Here is a 16,522-nt window from a genome sequence, read left to right on the forward strand (position 1 = left end):
ACTATAAGGGTGTCCCATAGCCCTTTGTTTTGGTGAATCCCATTGATACAGCAACCACTAAAGCCGGCAATCCTTCGAGAGAAAACAATCAATAATTAGTCTATTGCTCTTTGACATCCCTCGCAGTCTGTAAAAAGCAGAAACATTCTCCATCGCATGCAACAGAATTAGATAAGAATTATATGAATAAATAGATTGAATGTGTTTATAGTGTGCCAATAAAGCTGCAGAAGAACTCCAAATACCTTGTGATTTCTCATCATAAAAGTCAAGGAGGCTGTAAAGTTTTTAATATTTGCATGGTTAAAAAAAAATAAAAATCCAATGGTGTGGTGTGGCGAGATCCGATACTCTTCTGTGTGCTCAGAATATTAACGTTTTGGGGCATGCGTGCAGGTGCTATTGATGTAATCAGTTTCCTGCAGGCAGGAGGCTCATGCGGCCACAGTCCTCCTCTGCAGTGCTTGAGAACTAAAGTGTGCCGAGAGTATACGCGAGTCCCATAAATCGCCGCCTGCAGTATTTCATACAGGTTGAATGAAGAGACGACAAGTGACGGTTGACGTGCATCTCTTTAGTAATCTAGTTTATAAAAATGCTCAGATTGTGAACGGGACCAAAAATAGAAAAGAGAAAAGAAGAATTGGGAAGTAAAACATTTTAACGTCCAATAATCTGTTGAGGCATGCTTCTTACAAATCTAAATGAATAGCTTGAGGCTAGAGCTATGTTCAAGAAGCAGTGGCTCTGCAATGACTAAGAGAGCCATGTTTGTTGCTAGGTAACAAGAAGAATGAACGTGGGCTCTTTCAAAAACATCTTTTTTTTTCATTTAAAAAGAGAATTTCTTGTCTGAACGAAGGAACACTATGAACCGGGATTCACTTAAATATCATGAATCTTTGAGCTTTGTTTGAATTTGACTTAGACCAACATGCCGATACAATATAACAATCGTCTCAGGTTGACAAAAATACTGTACAATATATTTGAAGTATCGTGTTAGTGGTTAGAAACAGTTCTATTTCAGCCCCACGAGGTAAAATCTGCATGTAACAACTTGTATCGACATCCTTTGTACTGTATAACTTGCTATGCACTACAGTAAAACATGTCTGCCACTCAGAAACCTTCCTCCATCCATTCCATAATTCAAGGTTAGCCCATGTTGACTGGAGTGCAAAAACGTCACAGCCTGATAGGATGACGATCTCGCCTCCTCATACAATGACTTTTACAAAGTAAACCCTGAGTTGAAGGGCAGAAGATGTGAGCTGTCAGTGATAACTTCAGCTTGCTTACCCCAGCCTAGACAGAGAAAGCGCTTGCGGATGAGCCTGGTCCGAACCTTTCCTGTCACTGCCATGTAAGACTGCCAAGCCTCTGTGAGAACCCAGCAGAACGATGCCAAGAAGAAGAAGTGCAGAAGGGCCGTTGTCATAATGCAGACACCCTATTCATAGAAACAGGAAAACGGAAAGGGATATTTTTATTAAAAATGCTTTAAAAAAAAAACACTGATTACAAAGCATGCTGAAGCTAACCATCATTTGGATTTTCAGTATTATTTAATACCATTTTGGAGCACAGTTTCAGAAGAAAATTCAATTTGAAAATATAGTCATGTTAATAAAAGCATATATGGTTTAAAATACCATCATGTTTTATGAACCCAGTATCAGTGTCGTGATATTGGCGCCGAAATTTACTTTGTATCGTTCGATCCGAAACTCTCAAGTATTGCACAGTGGGAACGTAATTCCGTTGTTTTCCAATGTAAAACCCAATGTTTGCAAAGCTCTTACTTTGAATAAACAAAACAGAAAGATCAGTCCACTTTAATCAAGGACCAGAGAAATCAGAGAACCATTACTGCTAGGGTTAGTTTGATAATTATAGTTGAGGGGGAAATTAGCCCTTATTTTTAGTCTAAAGGATTACCTGACTCTGCAAATAGTTGTTTATTAACTAATTCGCTGCAAGCCCCTATAAAAGGAATCTTTGACGCCTATAGCCGTCATTAGCAGCGAATGAGTTAATTTGATTAAAGATTAGTCGTGGATTTATCGATTCATTTTGACACCTCTAGCTTGGATCAAATACTAATCGGAGCAGGTGATGTCCAGCCATGAAACGATCAGAAACACATTTATGCCCTTTGTCCAGAACCCTCAGCTACAAATATGTCACAGCTTCCTCCATCTGCCATCCCTAGAAGAATTACAACTAACCTCCATTGGCTTGGGGAAAGCAATAATAAATATCCCCTAAAAGCAGGAAGCGTCGCCCTGTGCGGTACATGAAACCCAGTTGAATCTGTGCAGCATCAGAGGCAGCGGTGGCAATAAAGATCAGAGCCAGCCCGGCGAACACAGCACGCCAGGGTGTTGCATTCCTCTGCAATGACCCTCATTAGTATGCCGGGGATCCCACATGCAGGCATGGAAGGCAAGGTCAACTGTTGTACGCGGAGCAAGGAGAGCAAAGAAACCAAAACACTTCTTAAACGACATACAGGGGTTTCACTGGAGGCGGGAGATAGCGCGGCAGCTCAATAATGGAGCGGCTCTTAGTAGCTTCATTAGCTCGTCCATCTTTGTTCCACAGAGAGACGTTGCCAGAGGGAAATTGTTTAGAAGAGGATTAGAAATAAAGAGGCATCCTTGAGAGTCTTGTCACTGACACTGAGTAAGCATACTTTGCACTTTTTTTATAAGTAGTGTCAGGTAATCGAGTATAGTGTGAGGTAAATATACTGAAGTATATCATCCCGGCGCATCTACGCAGTCAGCTGTAAATCTCCATTGAGAGAACCACTCTAAATCCACCCCCTGTTGTGTGCATGGGGTTCAAATGAGAGAATAATCCCGCATTACCGCACACCTGACAAGTGGGTAGGTATTTGCTTAAACCCGTAGGAGACATTAAGCACATAAATGTGGATTGAAACATGACAGGAGAAGCTTTTAGGTGTGTGGGATTTCCCAGTTGCAAGGGAAATGTGAATAGACTGATGAGGGTAAAACTTGGCTTGAGCTAGTAGCGTGTGCACTTGCTCACAAGACAATCTTCTTGGAGATGACATCTTGAAGATGAGCAGTATCAAAATATGTGAATTTAAGAATTAAAAAAAAAAAAATCTAGACAAAAACCCAGCTGAGTCTTTTTGTTTTGAGTGCACCGAGCAGTACTTTAACTTCAAAGGACTCCGACCTTTGGAGGTCAGTGTATTTTAGAACTCATATTTGAACACATTTTGAGGCATTATACTGATATGACAATTTGCAATTGATTCCCAGCAAATGAAAGGATTTGCCACTAAATATAAATACAGAATACATTTTAAAACATGTGTTTTTGTTTTCAGCATACGCTGTATACTTCTCAGGCTGAAAGAGGAGCTCTGCTTGGTTTCCTGAAAACAGGTCATCTGTAAAATACTTACTGATCTGCCCATACCGCTCAACATCGTCAGTGCAAGTAGATGAATACTCATCATTATTATGCATTTTACGAAAGCACCGGAAGACTGTAGCCAGTCATACAAAACAAGCGAGGATGAAACCGGGAGTTCACACTGGCCTTTAGAAAAGCAAATGTCGGAAGCTCGCTGTGTTGGTATCCATGGAAACAAAGAAAGTGAGGAAGGGACCACATTAAAATATCATAGAGCTGATAAGACATCCAGATGGGGAACGGTAAAACGATGGTTCAACGGTGGCATATAAAGGCCAGGGCATCCGTTTGAAGAATTTATTAGGCCTTAGAAAACAATTCTTCATCACTGCAGCACTGTATATCAGTCCATTCAAGAGAAATTGTTCCAAACTCTCAAATAATACAGTACAGTATGTGTCTTTGGTGGCACTCAGAGTAATATGTAAAACAGGATTTAGGTAATACATATAGAGGGAAGCAAATAATACTCTTGAAGCATTAGAAATTGACTAATTGGATTAAACTCATGTTGACTTAGCGTCTCATGCTAAACCGCTCAGAGCACAAAGCAGTTTTATTTGCCAATCACTGTGGCTTGTTTCATTATTTACTATTCCTAAAGATTAAAGTGGAAACCCTTGCAGGCTGCAGGCTTGTTAGCAACTGTTTAGATTTTGCTACAAACAGAATCATTAATGTATCAATTAAGTCTACTTGCAGAGTGATCTTTCACTTTGCAGTTTCTAACAAAACTGACTCAAAAGGTTATGGGGTAAACATAGAAATGGCACATGAGGGATTATCAACGATGTTGTTGTATAATCGTTTTTTTCAGATATGGGCAAGTCTTACATTTTCCTTTGGTATTTTAGATTGGATCAGTCTGAGAAAAGTGTTTTTCCAATCTCTTCTTCCTTTAAGTTTGTGCTCTTTGAACATTTTTTGTCTTCTCTTCTTAAAAACAAGACATAAAACAACATCTTATCCGGCCGTGTATTTTAGACACGAGTTGATATCTTGGGTATCTTGGTTTCTGATTACAAAGATTCAGGCCTTTACCAATAACTGATTGTATCATACATGCCTCACCTTTACCAATAACTGATCGTATCATACATGCGCACTGTCGGCATTTAGCACCCAAATAACATTAGGAAACCATTTCTAAACATTGCTAAAAGTAATGAAAACACAAGTTTTGGCACAGGTGAATTCTTCCAACACGTTACTGAATGTATTCTTACTCATTATATTATGACAGATAGAATCATCCTAAAGATTCTGTTTTCTGTGAGTCGCAACAGTGCCTTGTCGTCTTTCCACAAAGCAAGATGAACAGAGAGAGAGGACAAACGCAAAGCACAGACAAGCAAAGGTGACTCACAGAATGTGCTGTTCCCGGGAGGACACCTCCACATCTCAGAGATGATTTCTATTAGGTGACGAGCAACTCCGAATTCACAAACAATGGAGCCAATTATATGCGCTTCTTTCAAGAGTTTGAGCAACAACAAGTGAGGCAATGTCATGCAGCACAGCAATTAAACCCACACCAGGGCTCTGTTTCCACTGGCCTACCACCAACACGAGGTCTGATCAAACATGTAGAATATCGTATTTCTCAAAAATTACAACAGGGATAAAACCAAAGGCAAGAATACAATCATTTCTCTTGAAGCACAATGAGGAGACTCACAAGAAGCTTGCCAATTATTGTTGGAGCACTCCTCTGTTCTCGGTTACCAATTAAGGTTCACCAAGCAACTACCTCTAAAAACAGAGTATAGTTGGATGGTTTTATCTTTAAATGCAATCATGCGTACAGTACAGCTTGAAAGCAATGTGTTTTCTTAATTCATGACCATTTACGTTGTAGATTCTCAATGAAAGCAACAAAACCATATAACGAACATAACATCACCAACATAACCTTCTTTTTCTCGGATTACTGCTTTGCATACGCTTGGCATTCTCTCGATGAACTTCAAGTGGTAGTCACCTGAAATGGTTTTGACTCGATATGTGTTGTGCCTTGTCAGGGTTAATTTAGTGGAATTTCTTGTTTTTCAATAGGACCATCAATTGTGTTGCGCAAAAGTCAAGTAAATATACAGCCGACAGCACTATTGGACAACTTAAAATACATATGATGAAAAATTGTTAAAATTCGGATTTTGGCAAGAACCAGATAGCTAATTAAAGAAAAACAAAAGCCCAGCATTACTTTAAGTAATTGAATGAGAAAGCGTGTCCAAACATTTGGCCTGTACGTCTTGTGAGAATGCTGATTTCTCTAAAGTATGTGATCTTAGACAAATCAAACAGAAGAACATTATTTTTTTTAAACAACTGTTTTCTCTATTCCGCAGTCTCCTCCTACACTGTTTAACATGAATTGAAAAAAATATTTGTCTGCTGAATATCATTACCTCTTTAAGAAGGGGTAGAGGGAGTTGCTATGACAATGAGAGTGCTAAGGATTACGTTGTTAAATGCCAAATAACAATGAGGTGAGGTCAAATTAGTCCAAAATGTTGCTTTAACGTGAGCCCGTTTACTGCCAGTCCATTGGATATTTGACAATAGCCGAACATGTGCTAAACATACATGCACAACTTTGTAAGCTACTTAAACAAAAAAAAGGCTCATAAACACTTTGGTTGGAGAAAGTGTCTAAACAAAGCAATTTTAGAGATATTCATGTTTATTTGTTATGATTTTTTCAGCCCTCATGGATTTTTGTAAACCCGCGGCAGATTTTTGCTCCAAATATCTAATTATGGGGAAACTGAAAGTATATTATTTGATAAGTGGCAGTCCTTGTAATCAAGACCTCAAGATGGCTTGATTGAATCAGACAAAGCTTCAAATCAACCCAGCTTCTAAAGCCCTCCATGGCTCAGTGGTGAACATTCATCATCTTGGCTGCAAGTGTGCACCGGATAAATGTGAACCAATCAAGAGTCTGCCATGTGTGAATTCAGATTTTGACAAAGAAACTAGTGAAAATGTTCTCATTGCAATGCTGATTATCAGCATGCTGAATTTCTTTTAGTCAAGAAAATCAAATTTGATGCAGTTCCTCTTTCTTGCAGTCGTTCATAATCCATGTTTCAAAGTTCACTGATCAGAGTTAAATAAAGGCAGAGCACTGATTTATGAACAGCAATTTGTGAAAACCACTGGCAGGGCCATCTGCCTCCTGAAAAGTTGTAACTTCACATGAAGGATCCTCAAGTCACAATGCCAATTGATTACTCCCCAAAACAAAGAATTCAAACTAATGAGGTGGGATGGTGGATAAAGGAGGAAAATCAGTACGCTGGGTAAAAGTCTAACTTCAATCCTGTGACACAATAGCATGTCTGTAATCTGACAATTTGTCAGAGTGTAGTGTTGCCAAATGACTGAGGAAGGCATCTGTGTGGGCAGCTAGTAAATCACAACAACTGTTTGCCAAACTTTCTTTTATGTTTTACAGGCCACTAACCAAAGCCGGAGTGCTAATGCATATTTATGAGGAGCTGCCATTGTCACTTAGAGTCCTGCTCACTTAGACATCAACTTCAGCCTTTCAACAACAACAAGAACAAAACTCACATGTCGGAAGCATCACACAAAATCCAGCAAAGTGCAAAAATTGCTTTTAAGATGCAGCTCAACTTTTGAGATTGTTCAAAATCTTCACTCGAGTGCTTCATTAGTCTTTGATTGAATGCTGCACTGTGTTCCCTGGTGTGTATCTGTCATGAGGTTGGCAAAAAATAAAATAAAACACTGGCAAACTATCACGCCCAAAATCATCTCAAGTCATCGTTTTAAAGTCATCTGTCCTTGTGTAACTTCCCTTCTTGGCGACAAATGCCACACTTGTTTAGATAAGCCACATTGAGGTTGTCAGAGAGACAAAGGACAATATGACTCTTGAGTAAAATCAATCTGAATAAAGTTGCAAGCTCTTCACTGAACTGCAAGAAATACTTTCTTTCCCATTCAGATTATACACTTAAGGCTTCCCAGAAGAAAATGAGCTATTTGCTTGAAAGGAGCTGCAGTAAACCTGTTACATTCTTGTTTGTTTGCACTCTATAACACAGAGCACAGCTGGCATGCATAAGGCACGATAAAACAGATTACACATCCGATAAATGTGCTTTTTTTTCCTCCACTAAATTCAGTCTTACATCTCTTAAATTGTCGTTCTTACAACTCTGAACAACTTTCAAGGGGTTTCTGTACCTTCATTTTTAAACGTCTAATTTTAAAAATTAGCTATGAAGGTATTGTATTTATTGATTGTATTGGATGAGAATGAAAAAAAGTTCATAAGTTGTTCTACGGGTTTAAAATCTGTTATAAATATTGATTATTCTCAATACTCTGGCTTCCTGTTTTGACGTCAGTGCCTAATTATTATTATGTCAGCATAATTTTAGTGCCTATAGGGGTTGTGCATGAAACATTTCTTTTGCTGATGTTAAACTGTTGCTATATATTCCATTATAGATGGGGCTGATCTTATTTTTGCCTCTGCTGGTTGCATCGACGCTCCAAGTAGTGCACTGCATAATGTACGTCATGACTAATTTCTTGGTATAGTCAATGCATTTTCAAAGAGCCTGTATCATACAAATCCAAGTTTTTGGAACTTTTAACTGGTAGAATGCTATTTCCTCACAAAAAAATGAAAACACCCCCAAAATGTTAATTTTCTCTCTACACCCATCTCCGGGCATTTTTGCTCATTGTTCCAAATATAGTCACCAAAATAAGTCATATTTCATGAGAAATTGAAGCACCAAACAATCATCTACATACTGTAAAATACAAACACTTTAAAAGATTGCTTGACTAAATTGCCCATCACTACTTCTCAAAGCATGTCTAAGAGGCCTGAGAGTTCCTTGTGACATCACACCTAAGCTTAGGAGGGCAAGCACAAACCTAAAATTTATTTTACGTTGTCCAATTTGTTTTGTTTTCACAAATAATCACTGGGCTCCTTTAGTCAGAAGTGCCAGTAAATCAGGGACTGAGAAAAACAAACTTACCGCATTGTGTGTCTGTGTTTGTCCCACAAGGATCAAAATATTGGAGCAGATGATTGATAAGCAGAAGTTAAGCAGGATGATGGAACGTTCCGATCGGATGTATCTAAGGTTGCAGAGAAAATACAAAAATGTGACTGCGCTTTTAAATAGAAGACACACATAATAAAAGGATTCATAATCATGGAACCGTTGATTATTACCTCCATAACACGGCATAGATCACCGCCAACGTGATCAAGGCGAGGCATGACAGACCGCAGCCAACTATCAGCGTCACAGATGGAACCCCTGAGTATTCCATGGTCTGTTTAGAAGATAAAGCAGGTCAGCATCCATCCCTCCACCCATACAACAGTAGTACAGTGGCGCAGTCAATGTATTCAGCCTTTCCACTGGGGGAGCTCCAGAGTGTGTGATGTCATGTTTGGTGTGTCAGGTTGTGAGTACTAATCGATGAGTTTGGGTCTCATCTCCATTGCACATCTCCAAGTTACGACCAGACTAACACAGTAAACTTTGCACTGTGACTTATTACAAAACCCAGGTATCACAAGATCAGTGTTACAAGCTATTATAATGATTAAAATGATTCAATAGTATTATTCAATCGAGTGGCTGAGGCCTAGCAGTGATGCGCTCTCTCTGGACTTTCTATTATAAATCAATGTAGACCACTCGGTACCGTCCTGAACTGTAGGCACTCCGTGTTCTCATTTAATTAGGCTACTTCAGTAACACAAACTGGAATTGTTTTCCTAATCCATTCCCACACATTATGTTGAAAGACACAAGATGAAATCTTTTTTTGAAAAGCAACTTTTCGATCCACTTGGCAACGACTACTGTATATGATGACAAGCACAGAGAGTTACTGTGTATACACTAGAAGAGACCCCCCACCACTGTCACCTAAATATACACACATAACTCCACCCTCAGCGTTGAATTAACTGGATTAGCGCATCCTTTCTCATCCCATTAGAAAAAAGAGATCATATCTCAGTAAGATCGACAGATCACTTACCATTTCTCTGGGTTGCTGAGCCAAAATGGCGAAGGTAGACACACGATCACATAAGCATTTTGTATGCGAGGCATCTGTCAGCACAGTTCTACACGCCTTTGTGGACCAAGCTCCCCAAGAATCGTTCCTGCAAGCACAAGAAGGCGATTTTCAAACACGCTCGTTTCACATGTGGCGTTTTAAGTGACGCTATGGTCTTCTTTTTGGATTCATTTCTTATTGATATGACTCGAACACGCGCGCGGACTACAGAAAATAATGAAATAAACAAAAGGAAAAGGAAAGCGCCGCAGCTCCCGGAGCATGCAGCTGCACGGCGCCAAGAGAGCAGAGAGGGGTTCGGAAGAAGGGAAAGGAGGAGGGGGTTGGGAAGGGAGCTGTCCAACCACCCTGGTCCTGATCCGAACATAAACATATCGCACCGATATCAATAACGCTTTAACGCGAGCGGCGGTCGTATTTTACCTGCATCTCTTCCCGTGCTTTCTTTCTTTCTTTTTTAATATTCCATCCACTCGCCTCCGTCAGAACCGCCGCTTTCAACCCTCCTTACGCACCTGTTATTCCGTTCTTTTTTCCTCCCCCTGCACTGCTTTAATTAGCAGCCTTTGGACGCTTCCTAGCAAGGATTTTTCACCCTGGAATCAAAGTGATGCTGCGCGGCTCTTAGCCGGCGTCAGAGAGGGGGGAGGCTGGCCCAATGAGCGCAGCCCGTGCGCGCTATCGCGGAGTGTGTTGACTCGGCCGGAGGTCCACTTCCAATGCGGGGATGATAATGCTTCGGGATAATTCCTCAAAGTCATCGTACAACTAAAATGGTAGTCGCCCCCGGGCGAGATTACAACCCCGTGAAAGTGAGACCACCCCGCCTGAGCGGCGCGAATGGTTGCTACCGGTATCCACTTCACACCACTGTAGTAGGGGAAACGGCAATGAGCATCTTTTCTTACATGGATTCGTTTCACTTCCTAATCGTTTGGCTCGTGATCACTTCCTAATCATTTGGCTTGTGATCATGTTCTTCACAATGCAAAAAAAGGAGCTTGGGCAAATACAAATTGAAAACAACAAATTAGCATAAGTGTGGACTTCTCCACCAGAACTGGTATCACCTGTTGTTTCACAACCTCAAAACCACATTTCCAGACAAACCATGCTGCACAATTTTGAGTACGACAGCATTTCATGCGCTAATCTCATCCAATAAATGAATCTACAAAAGGTTTTCCTCAAGAAAAAAAACAAAAAAAAACTCCCCCGATGTCCAGACAATAAGGTCATACAGTTGGAAGTGGTAGCTTCCTGATATACTGCTGGAACTTGTATCGAAAGTAGGAAAAAAAATAAACTCTTGACGGGCTGATTTTTGAATGGTTCTTGTCTCTTTAAAGCAAATAAGAAAGCCATTCCTAAAGAAACTGCCTGCATGGACCATAATGAGAGATCACAGTTTTAATCTCTTTTTAGCATGAAGCTAAAATAAATTGCACAAAACAAGTGGGAGTTTTAAACTTGCGCCAAACGTAGAAAATATCAAAACTGATTGGACGTGGAATAGCTGCTAATTTCTGTTGATAATTTTCCAATCTATCCCTAGACACTGCTCATTAAAAAGCAGTCATTAAAAAGTGCCTGCTACCAGCCAAGAAGAGCAAATTCTAACAAAGGTTAACCACTCAAAAATAAAATTGGGCTTCAAATTGGCACACTTGGCCATTGTCACAGAGTTGATCATTGAAATAATTTGAGTTATGTTGGAAACATGAAAAACATAAGTCATTTCTCTACTTAATTTGATATTTAACCGTCCTAATTGTTAGCGTTTGACTACAAGATATATGTTTCATTATTTATGCTGTTGTTGTTTGTAGTTTGCAGTGTCTACCCGCACTGCATAATACCGACCTTGTGTTTCTAATGCTGTATTTCGAATCTCACAAGACAGTCCACAAACAACAATCATCCGAGCACAGACATCTGCCAATGCTAGGCATTCCTAAATTGAATCAGGAGAGGATTTATAGATAACGACTGCCTGTATATGCCTGAATGTTGTCATTGGGACCCATGCATTATTTATTAGTAAGTCAGAAAAAAATAGTGCAACATCAACAAAAGTGAACAATACCTCCTGAAAGTTGAAACTAAAACTTGAGCATTGCTATCAATGTAAACGTCCATTATTTGATACAGCATTTGTATTAAATCCAAATCAATCCTCCAGGTAAATGTTATGGCTGGTGATCGTATAGCTTTGAATTAGTGGACCAAGCAATCTCCGCTGTGTCATTTGATCAATACGGGAGCAATGTTTATTATTCCAGGAAGGGACAGTGGAGACTATAGTCTGAATTTCCCAAAAGTGCTTAGCAGCCCCTGCCTGTCTGCTCACACTCTCTCATCAATAAAATAAAATCTAACATGCGGTCCCTTATCGTCTCTCTTCATTATTCTCCGGCTTGAATTAACAAGTGCTATACATTTTTTCTTATCTTTCGCAGTTCAGCTAATGTATTGAAGCGATTCAAATCATTTTTGAGGAGGACTCATCTGACTGACACAGACAAGATTAGAATTAATTAAGATACGTGGACAGCTAGTGTGGATGCAGTGGAAGGTTGTGGGTGTAATCCCGCCTATCTCAGGTTCAAGGATTTCTGCATAAACATAAAATAACTCATTCTAAGAGGGCATCATGAAGGCCATTGTCATGATAGGAGGGCTTGCCGTCAATCAGACTTCTCACTATAGCAACAGTCTGCGCTCTCCGTCTCTCAACTGGGGCTCTGGAAATCGGCACATTTTAAAGCCGCAAATGGACAAATCAAAGCAATTGCAACACTCAACTTAATTTTCTCTTTCCCTTTCTCACACATAAACACATCACCTCTATCTGGCAATTAACCGTTAGTTATTCCCAAACCCATAGCAATGACTAAAAGACACGGTTGAGTGATCTGTAACTGACAAAAACAAAACAAAACAAAAGGCCCGAAGCAGCTTGATATCACTCTAATATGGCCACAGGTCCATTTTGCAAACCCCCCTTTCAGATAATTGAGTGAGTCTGTGCAGCAGAATTCTATATTTCAGTTCTTTACTTCCCAAAAGCTGTTTGATCCAAGCAAGGTGAAGCACAACTGTGTGGCTGCAGGAGCGATTGAGTGGCACAGTCATCAATAATCAAACCCAAACATCGCCAAGTCTGAAAATCAGCAAACGTTTCTGGTATTAGTTGAACTGACTTTTTTATTGTTTCAGGTAATTCCACGCAGGGCTGTGATGAAGTGCTGCTCACAGCCTTCAAATAGCCCCAAGTATTGATTGATGACTTCCTGCTGCTTGAAATGAAGTCACAACTCCCCTGGTGGGAAGTGCACATGATCGTTTTCCAACTTTGCTGAAGTTTACGCAGGGACAAGGGAGGCCATCTTGCTGAGGATTAATATTTGTCACGCTAGCTATATTTTCTGACCTCTGCAGTGGTTTGAGACTATTAGGTGCCACTTTTGACGTGAAGACATGCATTTACAACTCGTCAGGTGCTTGCTGTGAAACATCCTGTAGTGAGATTTGTGACAGAATTGGATCAGGTTTCTGTTGGACATATTTAGAAATCAATATATAAAACACAAGACTGCAATGTGACAGGATGACGTCAACCTTTAAGCATAGTCGGTAATAATCTTTGCACAAGCCTATAGGTGCTTACAAATTGCATTTAAAAATATAATTAGGTGTATGGGGATGTTTTTTTTTTTTTTTTTTTTTTAACGAGAGCCATTTACAACTCTTGCTCCTCACTGAATTTCCAGAGAAACTACTTTATGATGTGAGATGAATCAAATGCTCATTATTATATAGCATTTGAGAGTTGTTTTGGGGCTTTTTGTAACAGATCCTCTGAGGTTTGATTTGTTTTTAGTATTGCACGGTGGACTGGATCAAATGCTCTCAGAAGCCTTATATGACCCGCAGGCCTTAGATTCGGCTCTTCAAATAGTTCCCAACCCGCTATGATTTTGTTTATATATGCAACTCATTTGCAATATTTCCTCCCCGCAACTGGGTTCGATTATGCATCTTCCTCTTTAAACGCTTTGCAAGTATATTGCAATTTAGGCAAACGCTCAGGCCAAAGACCATCGTCCATCCATCTGTCCTTGATGTCCTGATGACAAGCAATTTACTGCATGTCAGTCTATGGGGCTAACGGATTGAATATATGTATCAAACTATACATTTGCAAATATCAAAATCCATCTGAAGTGACAGATAATTAAAATTTAAAAGATAGAAACTATAGCTGCTCCGTAGGTTGCCAAGGCAACACATTCGAGCCGACGGAAGATGAGACACTGTAGAACTTGGGGTTTGAATTGGCAGCAACCGAGTGCTATTGCCCGTTCCACATTCCATTGGCTGAAGCTGCAATTTTAAGGTACAATTATTCAATACAATTGATCTAATCCGTCATTAAGGAAAACACTAATGCTTCAGATCACCATGACTGATTGTTTGGCTAGTTAGTTTTATCTGCACAACCATAATAACGCCTAATGCTTATTTAAGCTCTAGCAAATTCAGTCACTTTTTTTACTGTGATAAAGGTAGAAATTTTGAGCATCAGTGCACTCCTACCCTCCTGCCTGATGTAGATATCATCAAAATAATTCAAAATAAGGATACCTTTTGTGTGTTTCCTATCTGCAGTGCACTTTCCATTAAAAGCCCATACTAAAAGCAACAAAAGGCTCCTCTCTCTCACTGGGACTGAATCTGATCAAGGCCACGTCTGTGGTGCAAATACAGCAATTGGATGACTGTGACGTCAAAACTTTGACAGCCTCTGATTTCAGATATGGAAATGTCAAAGGAAACCTGGTGACAAAAGAGTGAAACTATTAAAAGGCCCTTTGTCACAGAATTCAAAGTGAAGAAAATTTAACCCAAATAAAAAAACCTACACAAAGTAAAACTAGAGTCAAGTATCTTAATCTCTCAAGATGTATCACCAACTTTCAGCTGTGATTGTATGTCTTCAACTTGTACCTACTTTTTCACATCATTCAAAATTTTCCAATATTTATTAGGAATGGAACACGATCTGGTACGGTGAGAGCTCGCAAGATTAGAACACCACGAAATTTCTCGTCCCTGCGGAGCACTCCTTTTTTTTGGTTGTTTTTTTTTTTTTTGGAAAGGCGTTTATAGGAAAATACACTGCTATTACTGCTCTGCGTGACATTAAAACCTGCTGCCAAAGGTGGTGGGGGCAGCCAAATACAAAATAAACCCCACCATCAAAAATAGTCTCAATTACCGACATAAATGCTGAGAGAATTGTCTGAAAGTTCTGTTTCTGCTCTAAGTGACAGTAAAACATTCTACCTAATGTGGTGAGGCCAGCCAACTTGAAAAACGCTACATCATTAATTTTCTTGTAGATTGCTTGGTAAAATGAAAACATTTGAAAATTGAAAAGAAAATGTAGTTGGCATTATTTTAAATCTTGCTAAAATCTCATCCTGTAGACTCAATCTCTAAGGATGATAACACATTGGATGCTGGCTTTTAAATCTTTAAAACTATCAGTCTTACTTTGGTGAATGTTTTTATAATGACATAAAATGTCTTCATCTTTTTGTCATACAGTGATCAGCATTCTTTCTCATGTTATTTGTGACTCCCATACCTAATGTTTACTGTACATGAAATTGAATTTCAATTGATGTCAGATATGAACGAAGTCATCTCTCTATTCTCTCTGCTGTCATGTTATAACCTCGACTCCTTCCAAGTCTCATGCCCCTGTGTAGGACACTGTCTCGTCTGTAAGCCTGCTGAGCTGGCAAACTAGCGTCACGACCAGGACATCCGCTCTGACAAGGATAACATGACCCAAACAGTCATTGATGTGACATGCAAATAATGCCACAGACAAGGTTGAAATAATGCCACAGCTGCAAATGAATGCTAGCCTGTTGTTCCCATAACTAAGCCTAAGTCCTCCACCATCGATTTCTTTTTAGAATTGCCTATTGTGTCCATGATTGTCTTTCTTTTCTCTTTTCTTTCTTTTCTCATTTCTTTTCTTACAAAGAAAACATTTTGAACTGATTCTGCTCATGTTTCTTCACCTTTTGTAGTTGCTGGAGGAGTGGTAAATGTCATTAAATAACAATTCTGCTTTTAACATGATCATCTCTGTTCATAGCCGTAGCGTTGGTGTAAGCGAGACATGTCAGCAAGGACAGTCAACAATGCAAGGCGGTAAAGTGTCAATCAAGAAACAAACAAAAAAAAATCATCCTGACAAACAAAGAAAAATTAATAGCTAGAAATTGATTATTTGACCAGCACGATATCGTCTATATGGAGAGTTTCATAATGGAGTTCATCTTGCATCTTTATTCTAAATTTAGTTGCATCTTGCAGTGTTTACGTGTGGCCTGTTTGGCTTGAAGCCAGAGTGAAGCTGCAGCAGATGCTTCTCACCACTCCAAATGTGAATTATTGATCAGCTTTCATTCTGAATGATATTCCAGAGGTACATTTTATAGAAGTGCTTCACCAAAATTTCACTCACATGAATGTTGCAGGCAAAACAATCACCTTGGATGAATCCTTTCAAACCATTTTTCAACTACAGTACTATGAAGATGGAAGTGCTTTGTCTTATTTCAATTTGAAACGTCAATGGATTCACCAAAATCTTTGTGCTTCTCTCTAAGCAGTTCAGAGAGTTAATCCTTGTTCAAACAGTCTGGGCAATGTAGTTAAAGTGAACAAAACACAAGATGCAAATTTTGTTTTGTACCATAATGTATTATTGCACACAAGAGGAAACAACAGCCAAATAACCAGATAAAAATTCAGTATGTAAAGAGCTGAGCATTTTTGAAATGTTTTCAAATGAGGGTGAAATGCGGGTAATCCTGACGTGGCAAATTCCGGATTAGTGAAACCCTTTACTACACTTAGAGGATAATCTGTGAAGGAGGACAAT

At 39.4% G+C, this 16,522-nt stretch overlaps 1 protein-coding gene across 7 annotated transcripts in view; it reads right to left on the bottom strand.

Annotated features, from left to right (window-relative positions):
* adgrb3 (adhesion G protein-coupled receptor B3) overlaps positions 1 to 16,522 on the bottom strand; it is a 128,559-nt gene that overhangs the window by 14,246 nt on the left and 97,791 nt on the right. For all 7 annotated transcript variants that reach the window (XM_088420859.1, XM_088420857.1, XM_088420855.1 and 4 more), the window contains 5 exons: positions 9,514 to 9,640; positions 8,690 to 8,793; positions 8,490 to 8,592; positions 1,303 to 1,453; positions 3 to 72 (listed from right to left, as the gene is read on the bottom strand). In XM_088420859.1, coding sequence (XP_088276985.1) covers positions 3 to 72; positions 1,303 to 1,453; positions 8,490 to 8,592; positions 8,690 to 8,793; positions 9,514 to 9,640 — 555 coding nt within the window. The remainder of the gene's footprint in view (positions 1 to 2; positions 73 to 1,302; positions 1,454 to 8,489; positions 8,593 to 8,689; positions 8,794 to 9,513; positions 9,641 to 16,522) is intronic.

The sequence above is a fragment of the Hippichthys cyanospilos genome, chromosome 8 (assembly GCF_059441005.1).
Source record: "Hippichthys cyanospilos isolate Australia breed blue-spotted pipefish chromosome 8, RoL_Hcya_1.0, whole genome shotgun sequence".
Taxonomy (NCBI): Eukaryota; Metazoa; Chordata; class Actinopteri; order Syngnathiformes; family Syngnathidae; genus Hippichthys; species Hippichthys cyanospilos.